Source organism: Cynocephalus volans, chromosome 7 (genome assembly GCF_027409185.1).
Source record: "Cynocephalus volans isolate mCynVol1 chromosome 7, mCynVol1.pri, whole genome shotgun sequence".
Lineage (NCBI taxonomy): Eukaryota > Metazoa > Chordata > Mammalia > Dermoptera > Cynocephalidae > Cynocephalus > Cynocephalus volans.
In genome coordinates, this window is record NC_084466.1 from 4,167,214 (window position 1) to 4,184,322 (window position 17,109).

Here is a 17,109-nt window from a genome sequence, read left to right on the forward strand (position 1 = left end):
TCTGTTCAACAGTTCTTGTGTAAGTAAAAATGTAAAGTGGGATATAAAATGTATTAGAAAACGCAAGTGTATTAGCTTGGTACTTATTCAACAATTAAAAAAAAGTTCTTTACTTACTAACATACTCATTACTCACCTGTCATCTGATATTGCTTAGTCACTCCTTATCAATATCTTTGTTTGATTTCAAATTTTTTTCTATCACCTTTGGTCACGATTTGTGCAAAGCAAATTTATGTTATGTCGTAAGCAACTCTTTATAAAAGCAGCCACCACTCTAGCTGCCTTGGGAAGAAACATTGCCAGTTGGTGGCAGCATTCACAAGAGCAGGTCACATTCCCTCTGTTATCTTTAGGTTGAATTTCAAAACAACGCTAGAAAAGAGACTAAGAGCAAACCTAGAAACAGCCTATGAACAACTGCAGAAAAGTCAAAGGCTTTTGACTATAATAGAGTTCCACAAAACAGTGGAGTATATGACAGCAAGCAGGTTGGCTCCTGTCCTACTATTTACCTCTTGAGCAGTTTACAAAAACAGGGCTGGAGCTTGCTCTCAGAATCAACAGTAGAATCAATGGACACAGCCTGATCTTTTCCCCTTCGTTAACATTTGTACTCTGTACAAGGACACTCCCAGCCATCCTCACTGGGCATCCCCCCTCCCTCTCCCAGAAAATAAAGCTGTGTCATTTTAGAGACGTTTTTAATGTCATCAGCTCACATTGAGAAGGCAAATTGTTTTGTTCTTCTCTGGCAGGAAAAAACAAAACAAAACAATTTTTTTTTTTTTTACCTGCAGCTAGAACATCAACAACAAGCAATACACAGGGCATTGATTGAGTCATGCAGAATATGAGCGTATTGTATTACAGGGGCCACGCGTTCCAAGGAAAAACGATGGTCTAAGAAGAAGCTCTTGCATTTTTTTTTTTTTTAATACTTGGTAATGCTATATGGACATTAATGTGTAATTTTCATTTCAGTCATGGGAAGTCTTTTGTAAAAAAAAGACTTTTGTTGTTGTTTTTGTTGTTTTTGAAGTTGATAACTGCTGTCACAATTTAATGTTTGTGTTTATATGTTTGTGTTTTTAAAACTTAATTATATATAAAATGAAAACATTCTGAATATTGGATTAGCTGTATTTGTACCTACCACATATATATTTTTATACACAGTATTAATTCAATTCGTATACCTTTCAAATTCATACACATTTAAACATATACTTTTCAGATTCATACACATTTAAAGACATAACACTACCATAGGTACACACTAAATAATCAATTATTTTAGAAAATTCTTTCCTCCCCAAATGAACATTTAGAAAAGAGACCATGTAATCAATATTTTTAATGAGCAGAAGAAATTCTAAAGTGGAAAGCCTTTACAATTTCTAAAAAACTGATACAATCTATTAACAAATCCTGATTAAACATTTGCAATGCCAAACATAAACAGTAAATGATCCAAACAGCAGTTACATTCTCTCATGTAAATCATTTTGTTGCACATACACAGGGTTAGCATGTTACAAAATTCTTGTGCAATTTCAGTTGAAACATATTAGCAAATAGATTTGTGCAGAAAAACTAGCTGGTAAAGTCCAAGGAGTCCCCTTATGAATCCTAGATGAGGAAAGTCTGTACACAGTTCATTCATCAGAGAAATGAAAATTTATTAAATGAGCTACTGAAGTACATTATTTAAGAAACCAAAATGTGATGAAATGTTGCCACCCCTTCTAAAGATTAGATATATCTTCTGACATAAACCTGTGAAGTTAAAATCTACGCCTCCTAAGATGTATTTTAAATTAAAGCCCTTCATTCCACATAACAACCTTCTTAGTCAGTTTTTTTGTTTAACTTTACCTAGACATAAAATACTGTCAAGCATCTACAGGGTTAAGAATTAAAGAGAAGAGAGAGAGAGAGAGAGAGAGAGAGAGAGAGAGAGAGAGAGAGAGAGAGAGAGAAACCCTTTACAAGCACTGAAATATTTTCTATTTCCCCCCTCCTCTATATGCCTCTCATATAAACAAAGAAGAGAATAATTAATTATGCTCATTATTATTAGAAGTAGTGGTATTTTTATTATGGATATGTAACATTTTTAATTTCTACACTTTTATAAAATTGATTCCTTTATTAAAAGTATTTGAATTATTCCAGAAAGAATCTTTCCTTTTAATAAACAATTACCATTGTGTCAGACTTTGTGTTTAAAAAAAAAGAAAAAAGAAAAAAGAAAGAAAAACCCAAAAACCTCCTTGCTAAAAGATATGGCCATCTTGTTATTCGTGAAAGGGAAGAAAGCTTCCAACGAAAGATCTTGGACCATGAGAAAAAATTTCATCCAGGCTGTATGTTGGCAACAGGCCATGCAAGCAGCACCCGGTCCTGTGTGCAGAGCATGTTGGCAGATGTTATTAGCTGACTTTTGCTGAAAAGTATGGGAGAACAGTTGGAAAATCACAAGGTATGTAACAAGCTTTAAATAAATAAATAGCTTATTTGGCAATTGAAGGGGGGAAAGAAAACGCATTCCTCGGTTGAGGAAGAAGACTGGGATCCTTCTAATTACTGAGTTTCTTACTGTTGGTTTCATGCGCTGACTCCTAATGAGATTTGAAGTTGTACCTCCCACATTTGTATTTAGAGGTTCTAACTTCAGAATTACAATTAGTTTGCAATTTGCCGTAGATTTGTAATCTTCATGATATGAGAATGCAACCGATAAAGGTGATCTTTTTCCCCCTTCCCTCCTTTGCCCCAGTTTGTAACCATGGCAGTACCTAGGGGAAGTGTTAACTGCCAACTGAGAGCTTCCGACACATTAACTTTAAAATACTGGCAGTTAATAGTAGAATAGACTTAAGAACAAACAAACCAAAAAGATGACAGTTGCTAACATCTGATGAGAGCAGCAGGTAAATATTCAATATGTATATGAAAATCTAATATTGCATAAAAGGTCAAAATTGGAAAGAAATGATACAACTGCAAAATATACTTTCTCAGAAAAAACCATCGTATGGTGCTGTTTAGGGTTATAGAATATATAGGCAGGCCCAGTTACATCCCTCATAAAGTGGGATGTAAGTGATCACAGAGCCAGTAAAATTCGGCCACATTTTCTTAAAGCTCCAAGATAAGAATCTCTTCATGTTTCCTCTCTGAGTAGACATATTGCTAGGCAACATTTAACATTAAAAAAAAAAAAAGCAACAAGATCTAAAAAACATAGAAAAATCAAAGCACGATGTCCATAAAGGTAGTGTCCCCAACACACACCCACACAATCATACATTCACACATATGCACACACACGCAGGTGCACACCCCTAAAATGGCATCCTTGAGGTATTATTTTTTAAAGGTATGGTTTAAAAATGGAAGATCAACTTTAAATACCTTTTCGAGGCAAATTTCATGATATTCGCCACACTGATTATTCCTAAATTTATGCTACTCATGAGTCATCATAACTGTATACGTGCTAAAAACAAAACCGCTAGATCTCTGTACTAGTCTGGACTCTCTTACACACGAAATTAACCATCACAGTCTTCAAGTCACATTTTACAGAAATGTTAACATATAGTTCGCCCTTTCAAAAATTACAATCCTTAAGATTATTTTCCTTAGACTTAAGATTTTATTACACTGAAAATAAAGACTTTTAATAAATTGCAGAGGATATTCAAAGGCAAGCTTCGAGGACTTAATGAAGAATAGCCCAGACTACAGGGAGATAAGCTATTGTTGCAAATCATTTCATGAAGACACACTTTTTCTTTTCTGTTTAATAGCCCAGGGTTTGTTTTGTTTCAGTTGCTGTAGGATCCGAGACTGCGCCGCTCTGCACTCAAGGACTCCCCGCCCTCACCAAAACCCTCACTTTGTGATTCGGTGCATGCGATTGTAGGAGAGCTTATTTGTCGTCGACTCTGAGAGTCACAAAAGCCACGCAGATATAAAAATTCGAAGCAGTTCCCCAAGGGCATCCTCGCTTTGGCCGTCGCTGCCCGACGCGGCGCCTGCAGGTGTGGAGACGCCCACCTCCGCTGTGCGCGGGGACAGGGCGGTCGTGGGCAGGAGGGTCCCCGCCGCGGAGACCCGGCTCGGGGGCTGTTTTGTCGCCGAGGCCCGCCCTGTTCGCGGCGCTATGGAAACGGCATTTTTCTACGCCTGCTGGTCCTCCTTCCCTTTCTCCTATTACATCCCAGACGCGATTTCCACATCTCGAGGACCTGACAAGTGAATGGCGCTGATGACGCCCCGGAAAGAGCCTGCGACCGCGGGCTGCGGGGGCAGGGCGCCCCGAGCGGGTGGGACCCCGGGTGCCACGCCCGCGCCCCCTCCTGCACCGCGGCTCTCCTTCCAGGAAAGGGCACGAGGCTGCGACCGATCCCGAGCTCACCGGTGACTAATGTCATGCCCGGAAACGAGCCCGCGGGCCGGGCCCCCGGCCACCACCAGGGCGCAAAGCCGCCGCGGGAGCGGGAGCGCGCCCACCCCGAGCTCGGACGCGGGATCCGCTCGGGGACACGCGGGGAAGAAGGGGGGTGACGAGAGAACAGCCAAGTCCACGGCCCCGGCGAGCCACCGCGAGGGGGGCGGGGGCGACCGGGGCAGCGTGGGGCCCGCGAGGGGCGCGGCGGCCCCTCCTGCGCCCCGGCCCCAGCCCCGACCTCCGCCGGGCCCCGCCCCCGCCGCGTCCCCTCCCCGCGCGCCCTCCCCGGCGGAAGCCCGGAGCCCGAGTAATTGAGTCGAAGGCGGGAGGAAGGGCCCTCCGCTCCGCGGCCCGCCCCCGCCCCTCCTCCGCGCCCCTTTTCCCGCCCTGGGTGGCATCCCCTGCGCCGGCATCCACAACGAGCCTCTGATTAATGAGGCCCGACCGGGTCCCCACGCCGCCTGGGCCGGGGCCTCGCGGGAGGGGGAGGGGACGGCGGGAAACGCGGCCCGGGGAGAAAGGGGGGCGGGACGGGGGCGCGCGGCCCGCCCCCCGCGAGCCCCGCACCTATTGGCCGCGCCTGCCGTCAGTCGAGGGCCGCGGCGCCAATCCGGAGCGGCGGGGCGGGGCGGCCGCGCCGTGTGTGCCTGCGTAACGCCGAGTCACATGTTGTTTTGCTCTTCTTAGTTCAGTCACTCGGTGCGCGATGTGTTACTCACTGTGCGGCGGGGACCGCGACGAGCCCGGGTCGCGGTTGGCGGCAGCAGCAGCAGCAGCAACAGTCCCGGCGGCGGCGCGGACCCCGAGTGCCCGGGCGAGCCCCGGCTCCCCGGAGCGCTGCTCGGCGGCGGCGGCACCCGTGCGGCCGCGCGCGCCGTAGGCTCGGCCCTGCGACTCGGGGACCCCGACTCTCGGCTCAGCCAGCGAGTCCCCAGGCGTCGCCGGAGAACCCGGGGAGGCAGCGACCGCCAGCAGCCGGGTGTGGGGGGGGCGGCCACCGCCCGGCGCCGGGCATCCTCGGGAGCCCCGGAACGCGCAGGGCGCTGCGCCACCGAACTGTGCCGGCCCCCGCGGGCCTCCCGGGACCTGCCCCACCTCCCGGGCCCCAGGGACGCGTGATCGGGCGGGCAGCCGGGCGAGCGGGTGGGAGGGAGCCGCCCCCGCCCGCGCCCCCTCCGCCCCCCGCCCGCGCCCCTCTCCACGCCGGGCCCGGGCGGCGCGGCCTGAGGCGCCCGCGATGGCGAGCCCGCCGCTGCAGGGGCCCCCCGGGCCGGCGAGCGGCGACGGCCCCAACCTCAACAACAACAACAACAACAACAACCACAGCGTGCGCAAGTGCGGCTACCTGCGCAAACAGAAGCACGGCCACAAGCGCTTCTTCGTGCTGCGCGGGCCCGGCGCGGGCGGCGACGAGGCGACGGCGGGCGGGGGGTCGGCGCCGCAGCCGCCGCGGCTCGAGTACTACGAGAGCGAGAAGAAGTGGCGGAGCAAGGCGGGCGCCCCGAAGCGGGTGATCGCGCTCGACTGCTGCCTCAACATCAACAAGCGCGCGGACGCCAAGCACAAGTACCTCATCGCCCTCTACACCAAGGACGAGTACTTCGCCGTGGCGGCCGAGAACGAACAGGAGCAGGAGGGCTGGTACCGCGCGCTCACCGACCTGGTCAGCGAGGGCCGCGCGGGCCCCGGCGACGCGCCCCCCGCCGTCCCCGCCAGCGCCGCGTCCTGCAGCGCCTCCCTGCCGGGCGCCCTGGGCGGCTCGGCCGGCGCCGATGACAACTACGGGCTGGTGGCGCCCGCCACGGCCGCCTACCGTGAGGTGTGGCAGGTGAACCTGAAGCCCAAAGGCTTGGGCCAGACCAAGAACCTGACCGGCGTGTACCGCCTGTGCCTGTCGGCGCGCACCATCGGCTTCGTGAAGCTCAACTGCGAGCAGCCGTCGGTGACCCTGCAGCTCATGAACATCCGCCGCTGCGGCCACTCGGACAGCTTCTTCTTCATCGAGGTGGGCCGCTCGGCCGTCACGGGCCCCGGCGAGCTGTGGATGCAGGCCGACGACTCGGTGGTGGCGCAGAACATCCACGAGACCATCCTGGAGGCCATGAAGGCGCTCAAGGAGCTCTTCGAGTTCCGGCCGCGCAGTAAGAGCCAGTCGTCGGGGTCGTCGGCCACGCACCCCATCAGTGTCCCCGGCGCGCGCCGCCACCACCACCTGGTCAACCTGCCTCCCAGCCAGACGGGCCTGGTGCGCCGCTCGCGCACGGACAGCCTGGCCGCCACTCCTCCGGCCACCAAGTGCAGCTCGTGCCGGGTGCGCACGGCCAGCGAGGGCGACGGTGGCGCGGCGGCCGGGGCAGGGGCGGCGGGCGGCAGGCCGGTGTCGGTAGCCGGGAGTCCCCTGAGCCCCGGGCCGGTGCGCGCGCCCCTGAGCCGCTCGCACACCCTGAGCGGCGGCTGCGGTGGCCGCGCGAGCAAAGTGCCGCTGGCGCCAGCAGGGGGCGCCCTGCAACACAGTCGTTCCATGTCCATGCCCGTGGCGCAGTCGCCCCCGGCCGCCACCAGCCCCGGCAGCCTGTCGTCCAGCAGCGGGCACGGCTCGGGCTCTTACCCACCCCCTCCAGGCCCGCACCCTCACCTGCCGCACCCCCTGCACCACCCCCCAGGCCAACGACCCTCCAGCGGCAGCGCCTCCGCCTCGGGCTCCCCCAGCGACCCTGGCTTCATGTCCCTGGATGAGTATGGCTCCAGCCCTGGCGACCTGAGAGCCTTCTGCAGCCACAGGAGCAACACGCCCGAGTCCATCGCGGAGACGCCCCCGGCCAGGGACGGCAGCGGAGGCGAGCTCTACGGGTACATGACCATGGACAGGCCCCTGAGCCACTGTGGCCGCCCCTACCGCAGGGTCTCAGGGGACGGCGCCCAGGACTTGGACCGAGGGCTGAGGAAGAGGACTTACTCTCTGACCACACCTGCCCGGCAGCGGCCAGTCCCCCAGCCCTCCTCCGCCTCCCTGGATGAATATACCCTGATGCGGGCCACCTTCTCTGGCAGCTCAGGCCGCCTCTGCCCCACCTGCCCCGCATCGTCTCCCAAAGTGACCTACCACCCCTATCCAGAGGACTACGGGGACATCGAGATTGGATCCCACAGGAGCTCCAGCAGTAACCTGGGGACTGATGACGGCTACATGCCCATGACCCCTGGTGTGGCCCTCATGGGTGGTGGCAGCGGCAGCTGCAAGAGCGACGACTACATGCCCATGAGCCCCACCAGCGTGTCTGCCCCGAAGCAGATCCTGCAGCCCAGAGCTGCCGCCGCAGCCTTGCCCCCGACAGGAGCGCCAGTGCCCGCGCCCATCTCTGCAGCCGGCAGGACCTTTCCAGTGAACGGGGGCGGCTACAAGACCAGCTCTCCGGCGGAGAGCTCCCCCGAGGACAGTGGCTACATGCGCATGTGGTGTGGCTCCAAGCTGTCCATGGAGAATGCCGACAGCAAGCTGCTTCCCAACGGGGACTACCTCAACATGTCCCCCAGTGACGCGGGCACCACCGGTACCCCACCTGACTTCTTCTCAGCAGCCTTGCACGGTGCGGGGGATATGCTCAAAGGCGTCCCTGGCTACTGCTACAGCTCTTTGCCCCGCTCTTACAAGGCCCCCTACTCCTGCAGTGGGGACAATGACCAGTACGTGCTCATGAGCTCCCCCGTGGGGCGGATCCTGGAAGAGGAGAGGCTGGAGCCGCAGGCCCCCCCGGGGACCACCCAGTCGGCCAGCGCCTTTGGGGCCGCCGGGGGTAGCCACACCCAGCCTCATCACCCAGTGGTGCCTTCACCGGTGAGGCCAAGTGGCAGTGGTGGTGGCGGCCGCCCAGAAGGCTTCCTGACCCAGCGCTGTCGGGCGGTGCGGCCCACGCGCCTGTCCCTCGAGGGGCTGCAGACCCTGCCCAGCATGCACGAGTACCCTCTGCCCGCAGAGCCCAAGAGCCCTGGCGAGTACATCAACATCGACTTCAGCGAGGCAGGGGCCCGCCTGTCACCGCATGCCCCTCCGCTGCTCGCATCGGCCGCCTCGTCGTCCTCGCTGCTGTCGGCCGGTAGCCCAGCCTCATCCCTGGGCTCGGGCACCCCAGGCACGAGCAGTGACAGCCGGCAGCGCTCCCCACTGTCCGACTATATGAACCTCGACTTCAGCTCCCCCAAGTCACCCAAGCCGGGCACCCAGAGTGGGGACCCCGTGGGCTCCTTGGATGCCCTCCTCTCCCCTGAGGTCGCCTCCCCGTGCCCGCCACTGCCCCCGCGTCCTTCCGCCTCGCCCTCGTCCTCTTTGCAGCCGCAGCCCCCAGCCCCGCCGCCCCCAGGGGAGCTGTACCGCCTGACTCCAGCGTCAGCCTCTGCCACCTCCCAGGGCCCCAGCGTTGCCTCCTCGTCGTCCTCTGAGCCTGGGGACAATGGTGACTACACCGAGATGGCCTTTGGCGTGGCTGCCACCCCGCCACAACCCATTGCGGCACCCCCAAAGCTGGAAGGCGCCCGAGTGAGCAGCCCGACGTCAGGCGTGAAGAGGCTGAGCCTCATGGATCAGGTGTCGGGGGTTGAGGCCTTCCTTCAGGCCGGCCAGCCCCCAGACCCACACAGGGGGGCCAAGGTCATCCGTGCAGACCCACAGGGAGGCCGCCGCCGCCACAGCTCGGAGACCTTCTCTTCTACCACCACTGTCACCCCCGTGTCCCCATCCTTCGCCCACAACCCTAAGCGACACAACTCGGCTTCTGTGGAAAACGTCTCTCTCAGGAAAAGCAGCGAGGGCAGCAGTGGGGGTGTCCTCTGTGGGGGACTTGGTGGAGGTGACGAGCCCCCCACATCCCCCCGCCAATTGCAGCCATCGCTCCCGGTGCCCTCACTCCCAACGCAGGCTCGGCCATGGCCCCCGGGTCAGCCTGGGGGCTTGGTGAGCTGTCCTGGAGGCAGTGGTTCTCTGATGCGCAGAGAGACCTCTGCCGGCTTCCAGAATGGTCTCAACTACATTGCCATCGACGTGAGGGATGAGCCTGGGCCGTCGCCGCAGCCGCAGCAGCATCCACAACCGGGAGATAAGAGCTCCTGGGGCCGGACCCTTAGCCTCGGGGGTGTCATCAGTGCTGTGGGGAGCAGCAGCTCCAACGGGGCGTGTGGCGGGGTGGGCCCTGGCACCCTGACCTCTGCCAACACCTACGCCAGCATTGATTTCTTGTCCCATCACCTGAAGGAGGCCACCATCGTGAAAGGTGAGGCCCTGTGGCTTGGAGGCTGGTGGGAAGGAAGGATGAGGCAGCGGGTGAGTGGGCTCCCTGGGTTGCAGTCCTCTTCCCTTCTTTGGTACCGTGACCTAAATGCCAAAATACTGGCTCCACCTCCTGTTCTGTTTACTTTGGGCTGCCATGTCTTTCTCTTTCCCCACAGCTTGCCAAGAACAGTCAGATAGTCTTTGAGTCGAATATGACACTTTCCACACAGGAGGGAGACTTTGGTTTTGTTTTAGGCCCATCCCGTTTCTTGTGTCCCACAGCCTGTCTCCCTGTGTTAACACTGTGGAAGTTCTCTTGGCCCCGCCACACCAAAGAGGCAGGCGGAGAAACTCAGGCCTCTGGGTCTGGAGAGTTGGGGAAGTCCTGCTAGGAAGGGCCTTCTGTATTCCTGGAACTGGACCCCAGCTATTCTTGCTGAGACTCAAGGTTTATCAAAAGAGATGGGAAAGTGTTTTGAGTAATGAGCGTCCATTTTGCTGTCTTCCAACAGAACCATTAACCATTTCAGTTTTACACAAAAACTGTAGGAGCTTTTCCATCAGTGCCATCATTTTCCTCTTACAGGGACAAAAAGGTAGTAGTGCTGCTTAGACAGCCGGCCAACAGTAGTTCTCCAGGTGAGCATGCCTGCAAGCCCCCTGGAGGGTTGGCAAGGCATGGCTGCCTGGGCTGTTTCTAGTGCAGGAGGCTGGGAGTAGCCCACAAGGCGCATTTCTAAGAAGTCCCCATGTTATGCTGATGCTGGTGGTTGGGGGACCATATTCTGAGGACCCTGTCCCAGGTGAGTCTCACCTGGAGAGGTTTGTAAAATCACCTATTGGGCCTCAGCCCAGGCACATTACAGTAAAACATCAGATGGGCAGAGACCAGCGTTTTTCAGTTGCCCAGGTGATTTTAATGTGTCTCCAGGATTTAGAATCAGTGCTGTAGAGAAAACAAGTCAAGGGCGGAAACGCAGGTCTTTTCAGGGACAATTGGATGTGAGGGTGCCCAGCACTATTCCTCACGCTGTCAGCAAATACCCGCGAGGAGAGAGGGGACTGGCCCGCATTCTGGCTGCTGCAAACTTTAAATGGTGGGGGTGGGGGTGGGGGAGGGGGCGTTGAATGTTCAAGAGAGTTTTTAATTTTGTAGCCGTTCCTAGTAGTAGAGAGGCTTTGTGGGAACCACAGAACATATAGTAGCAAATTGTGTTATTTGCATACTATGCTAGATGCTTGCTTAAGATAAACAGTCTGCAAGGGTCTCAGGTGATGATCAAGGTTGTTTGGGGATTCCTACACCTTTTGTTATTAAAGTAAACAGACCAGTTTAATGCTGTCTAAAACCAGTATATAGAATACTTGAAACTGTTGGTCCATCAGAGTTAAAATTATAGCTGTAGGGTGAATACCCTGTTATTCTGGTATAATAGAAGAAAAGCTATTTCCTTTTTGTTAAAACTGTAGACTAGAAGATGAAAAGTCACAGAGAATCTTCAGGAGTATGGTGCCTCACCATCTGTATAATCACTTGGAAGTTGTCAGAGTGTGTTCGTTCTATAAACGGTGACTCTCAGCTACAGGTCACTTTGCTTGGAGTTGTGTTAAAGATGAACTACAAGTCCATCTGAAAAATTGCTAGTGTGTCAGGGAGTTGAAAGATTAGCTGCCATCTAAGGCAGAGAACATGTAAACACAGTAGCATAAGTGTAACTGAATGGGGAAAATACACACGCTCACAGTTATGTGGTATGCCCAAGTAAGCATACACCGTAATAACAGGAAAGGAAATACATTTTGCCCAAATCTGATTCTGATCAGAAAAACAGCCTGAGAACATAACACCTTTACCTGCTTTTGATGCAGTAGTCAGTGCAAACCTGGACTGTGTTGAGGTGGGGCCCCCAGAGGAGGTTCTTGAGGTAGCAGGGGTTTGCGTCTGTGGGTCTGAAGGGACTCAAGTCCTTTCTGATAAAAGTTGATAAAGTAGATACATTCAGAACTGGGATTCATATACGAGACAATGCCTTTTTCAGACTAGTGAAAATTTTGAACTTGCAAGAGATAAATTTAGAGACCTGATTTTCCTTGCTTTAAGATTTCTCTTGAAATTCCTTTTGGCAGAACCTGTGTAAAATTCCTTTTAGCCTACAGGATTCATGATTCTGAAATCCACACAGCAGTTTCTGTGTTCCATGGTTGCTGAACAAAGATGAGAGATCATTTTGGTTGCTGTTTTTCCAGTCTGTGTGGGTATTATGGTAAACACCCTTCTAAGAAGGAAAGGGTCTATTTTAAAGCAAAATAGGTAACTAAAATTGGTCCATTGTGCCAAAACCACATTTTTAAAAAAGAAATGTGCTGAATTGGATTGCCAGTAAACTAACTTGAACACAGAGAACAGCAGAGTAGGGAGGATGAGTGACATTTTAGTTAATGTTGCACGGAAGTTGTGGTCTGTTGAGCCAGAAAGGGAACATTTAGAAACTTGGAAAGAACATCCATTTTTATTTAACTCCCACATGCAAGTAGAAGTTTATTTGTAATGCTCATAAATAAAAAGTTCACGGTAGATAAGTGTCCTTTAAGAGAGTGATTAATAGAAGTCAGACTCGCAAAGCATGTCTTTGAAGATGAACTTGGAAAAGCACTTCCTGGGCCACTGCCTGCACTGCCCTGGCTCTGCAAAGTCACCCGTGTTTCTGCACGGAGCTCCTCGTGTTCCGCATGGGAAAACCTCATTAGTGACGCTGAAGCAGAATAATTTTGGGTTACTTGGAAAGTGTTTAGTATTTGCATAAGTGGTAACAGAGAGGTAAAGTTCCAGCAATGTTTGGTAGTTGTTTACAGCAGAACTGGGAATGAGGGTGGGGTTTAAACGCAAGAACCAATTAAAAAGTACACCCTAGGTATATATACCCCCCAGAACAAACTCTAAACTGTGCATCTTATTTGGGGGCAATAAAAGGTTACTTGTCATGTGTTTTGTGTGTGCGTGTTAGGGTTTTGTTGTTGTTTGGAAACGGGAAATATGTTACTGAATGTATTATGCTTTAGAACTGCTTTTTTACAATTAACTTTATATATTTTTGTGTTAGGACTATAGACTGGTGTATACCATAAAATCTGCCATTTTAGTGTTCCTCTTTAGTGGGGTTTTTATTCTAAAATTGGTTTATGTGTATGTATAAAACAGATTAGATTACAATTACCACTGAAAGCATCCGTAGTTAAATTTTGGTTGATAAAAGGATTATCAACTCATATCCTATGGTAAAAGAATTATGAGATAAGAGAAATGTTTCCAAAGAAACAATAAAATCATGATTTGTGTTTGAAAGTTTTGCCTTTTGAAGTTTTAAAGCAGAGAATTTGCATAGTTTTAGAAATCCAGTGAGATCGCAGGACAGTTGCACACAAGCTTTATTTCTGCAGATGTGCATGCTGTTCTGCTTTAGTGGGCTAGTTCTTGTCGTTGTAAGGTAATATGGTTCACTGCTCCTACCCTATTCTCAAGAACAGACAACTGAGGTGCTAATGAAAACACACGCAGGCTTTCGTGAATGAAAGTCACATGACTAGTTCTATTTCCTTTATTGAAAGAGAAACCTTTACAAAAATAGTACTTCATAGAAGGAAGCGTAGTATGTGGAACACTAAACCAGGAATCAGGAAACCAGGTTTCTAGTTGTTGATCTTCCTGAGTTCTGTGACTAAGGCAAGCCACTTAATTCCTCCTTCTCACTTTCTCTGACTGTGAAATGGGGGTGATTATAATCCTCTCCTTTCCGTGCCACAGGCCACTGGGAGGTAAATGGGATCATAAACATCAGGAGTGTTTTAAGCTCTTCTAAAGGAAGGTGCTAATAAATCCGATAATTCTGTGACACTTACAACATAGAAACTGTGAGTGTATCCAGGAAAGACGCGTTTGTAAATGGGTACTCCTAAATAAAGGAAAACTCAGAGGAGTCTGAAAACGGAGCCAACACCTTTTGAAGAACATTTGCCTTTCCTGTTGATTGATAGCTGCACTCCCGTCTCTGAGAGGCACTGTTTCTCCCCTCTTTATTTGACTTGAGATTTGTTCATGGATAAATTATCAATCGTAACAAAGTGATGCTTTAAATTACATAGTAAAATAATGATTAAGGAAAGCAGCATCCTAATCCTGAAACTGTATTAAGACCACACTTTTGATTACCTTTTATGATTTGTTTATGCATTAAAAGACGTTGACAAGATGAAAAACAGAACCCTTAAATTTTCAGTGGTTTAATTACCCACTGTTCAGTTTGGGGCTTCATTCTTTAGGGTTGATTTAACTAGGGTGGTCACTCCTGGAGTTTTGATTTTGTAGTACTGTGCTGTTTGGTTGTCAAACAGGGTAGGAAAATGTTTGATCCTTTTATTCTTTCACCCCCAGAACAGGAATTTTAATATAATGTTTTATTTTCTTTTTAAGTATTAGAATTAACATTAAGCTCTTTTTTCTGAAGAGAAGAACTTGCAAACGTTTTAGTAACAGCTTGGGTATAATGGGTGTTCTGTTAAAATTCCCACTAATGCATTTTCTTTAGAAGCATAGTTCTAAGAGCTGGTTAACTTTTGGTATCAGATTTGGCAAGTGGAAAGGGGTTTTTTGGGGGTGGGGGGGAGGTGGTAGTGCAGAATCAAATGTTCCCGTTTCACCTTAGAAACTTAAGGGAAAATGTAACTTTACTCTTTTATCTGCATTGCCAAGTGAAGTGGGCAAAACACTCAGAAATGCAGAACTGTGTGCGCCCCACCGCTAAGCCAGGTTTTCACGTTGGCAACTGTCATAGTGGTGCATTCTCTGTAGAATTTCTCTGGTAATCACAGGAGCAGAATGTGTATTCTGTATAACATGGGCAAGGCGTTTTAATATTGGCATTTTAATAAAAAAGATGAGAATAACATTTTCTGAACATCTAAAATTATCAGTTATAAACATTGTGTTATTTATCAGGTTGTGGGTTTTGTAAAAAATATACTATGCAAATTTAGATGGAGATATTCTATGTTAATTTTATTTGGTTTGAGTGTGTTCTTCAAGATTATAGTGGTTGCTTTAAATCCTGTAAAGTAGATTATTTTAGACAGTTCAGTGGTAGATTTTCTTTCTGAAGAGAACTGGTAAAAGTTCATTCAAGGCGGAGGAAATGCTGAGGTTATTGATTGCTACTGATTATTCAATTTCTTTCAAGATAGCTACAGAGACGTGAACTGTGCACTAAAATAAAATGCATGGTGGAGAGTTTGAATGGAGAGTTGGAATATATACATTGTATACCACCATTTTGCTCTGTGGCGCAGATAATGCAAGGTACTTCTGTGCTTGGTAGTCGTATTGCTTAATTGACTCTATTACATTAGAATGTTGAAATATAATTGAGTTAAAACGTACCGGTTGCATGTTTACAAATGATAAAATAGTCAATTTAGTACTTCTGATTTCTTTTCTAAAAACTGGAAAAACTCTAAATTTGCATAGTCACTTTTACATGTCCAAAGACACTGTAAAACTTAAGTAATGAGTCTTTAAACCTTTCCAGTTTTCTTATGCCGTATGTATTTATGCACACAAACAAGATTTTTAAAATATTCCTCACTTGTTGTGCTTTTACTGAAATTTGGAATATTTAGTCAGATATTTTGATCCACAGTATCCTTTAAATGATCACATGCATTGTACTATGTAAATAAGTACTGGGTCTCTTAATATTTATTTTAAAGAGAATCAGGTTTTCCAGAAATAAATTTTATGGCTTATATTTGTGTGTGTGTGTGTGTGTGTGTGTGTGTGTGTGTGTGTGTGTTTGTGTAGTTCCATAATTCCCAATCATGCTCCAGGAGGCTTGATGTGGATTTTTTTTTTTTAATTAAAACTAAAATGTGAATTTTTTTTTCTAATCATGTTAAAAGCTTATAATCTTAAGCATAATTATAATCTTACTGTTACTTTAATCTATTCATATGGAATTGGTAAAAATATCTGAGTGAACTATTATGGTGTACTATTAAATTTGGATTTTTTTTCGATGCATAAAAATAGGTATTATGATATAGTTTATTCTGTGATTTTGGTATTTATCTTAAGATCCATATGTTTACATTAAGAATGACTCATGCTTTTCCATAGTATTAATGCATAATCTTTAATATTTATGATATGGCATAATACTTCCACTATGGGCTTAAAACCGTCCATCTGATGTAAGGATACTTCCAAAAGTTCATGGAAAAATAGAATTGAAAGGTAATATGAGTCTTGCCATAAACTTTTTGAAGTACTCTTATGAGTGTCACCAACAATCCTGAAACTTAGTGGACAATTAATGATTTTGAAAGAGTGCAGGCCGAACCCGTGGCTCACTCGGGAGAGTGCGGCGCTGGGAGTGCCAAGGCCGCGGGTTCGGATCCTATATAGGCATGGCCGGTGCGCTCACTGGCTGAGCGCGGTGCGGGCGACACCATGCCAAGGGTTATGATTCCCTTACCGGTCACAAAAAAAAAAAAAAAAAAGAAAAGAAAAGAAAGAGTGCAATTGAAGTTGGATATAATGAGAATGTGACCGTTGTTCTGATCAGTACTGAAAGGTAATTGCATGCCCCTGTGCCCTTGGGTCAAAAGAGTTGTGTGAAATTCAAAAGATGTTTTTCTTCTTTTTATAGTGCGAAGACATTTTCATGCATATAATATCCTGTAATACTCCAAAAAATCCTATGACATAGGCAGAGCCACCTCGATCCCCATTGTTTGGAATAAAGAACCTGCAGCAGAGAGAGGCCAGTGACCTGCCCAAGTTCACTGAGCCAAAGGGAGGAGGAGCGTGGGGTCCGCCCATCCCTAGCCCAGTTCTGTTTTCTTTACGTCATCTTGTCTGCTTGGGAAGCTCATGGAAAATAGTTGTGTTAGGATTTCTCTGTAGACCCTGCCTTAGGCAGCTTTCGAGTTAATATGTTGTTTTTTATCTCACTTGGGTGATAGTTACCTAATTTTCCTCTTTTTTCTTGCACACATTATCAGTTTAGAGTAAAATGGGGAAAGTTAAGAAAGCAGATGACATTGTAGGAAATCCCGCTATTTTTTTTTTTTTAATTTAACCAGTTTTTATACCATTCAGTTTGAAAAGCATAGGATTTGATATTACTTTCAAAGCTGTCATGTTGTCAGTGACTTTTAGAGTTGCCAGTCAAGGTCTGGTGGTCATCTGTTCTGGGCGTTCCAGCCTGGCTTCCTGGACCTCTAGCCAGGAAGAGATCTGCCAGGTGTTTTAAAACATGTTTTAGTAAAGCGAACTGTATATTGGGCTTGATAAGATACCTCCCCACACCACCATCAAATATATTAGAACTCT

At 49.0% G+C, this 17,109-nt stretch overlaps 1 protein-coding gene across 2 annotated transcripts in view; it reads left to right on the plus strand.

Moving 5' to 3' along the window:
- Positions 1–5,182: 5,182 nt before the first annotated feature.
- The window catches only part of IRS2 (insulin receptor substrate 2), a 29,535-nt gene continuing 17,608 nt past the window's right edge, over positions 5,183–17,109 (plus strand). Inside the window, exon 1 of one of the 2 annotated variants that reach the window (XM_063101683.1) lies at positions 5,183–9,726. In XM_063101683.1, coding sequence (XP_062957753.1) covers positions 5,700–9,726 — 4,027 coding nt within the window. In that variant the 5' untranslated portion in view covers positions 5,183–5,699. The remainder of the gene's footprint in view (positions 9,727–17,109) is intronic. The other variant, XM_063101682.1, reaches the window with a different exon arrangement.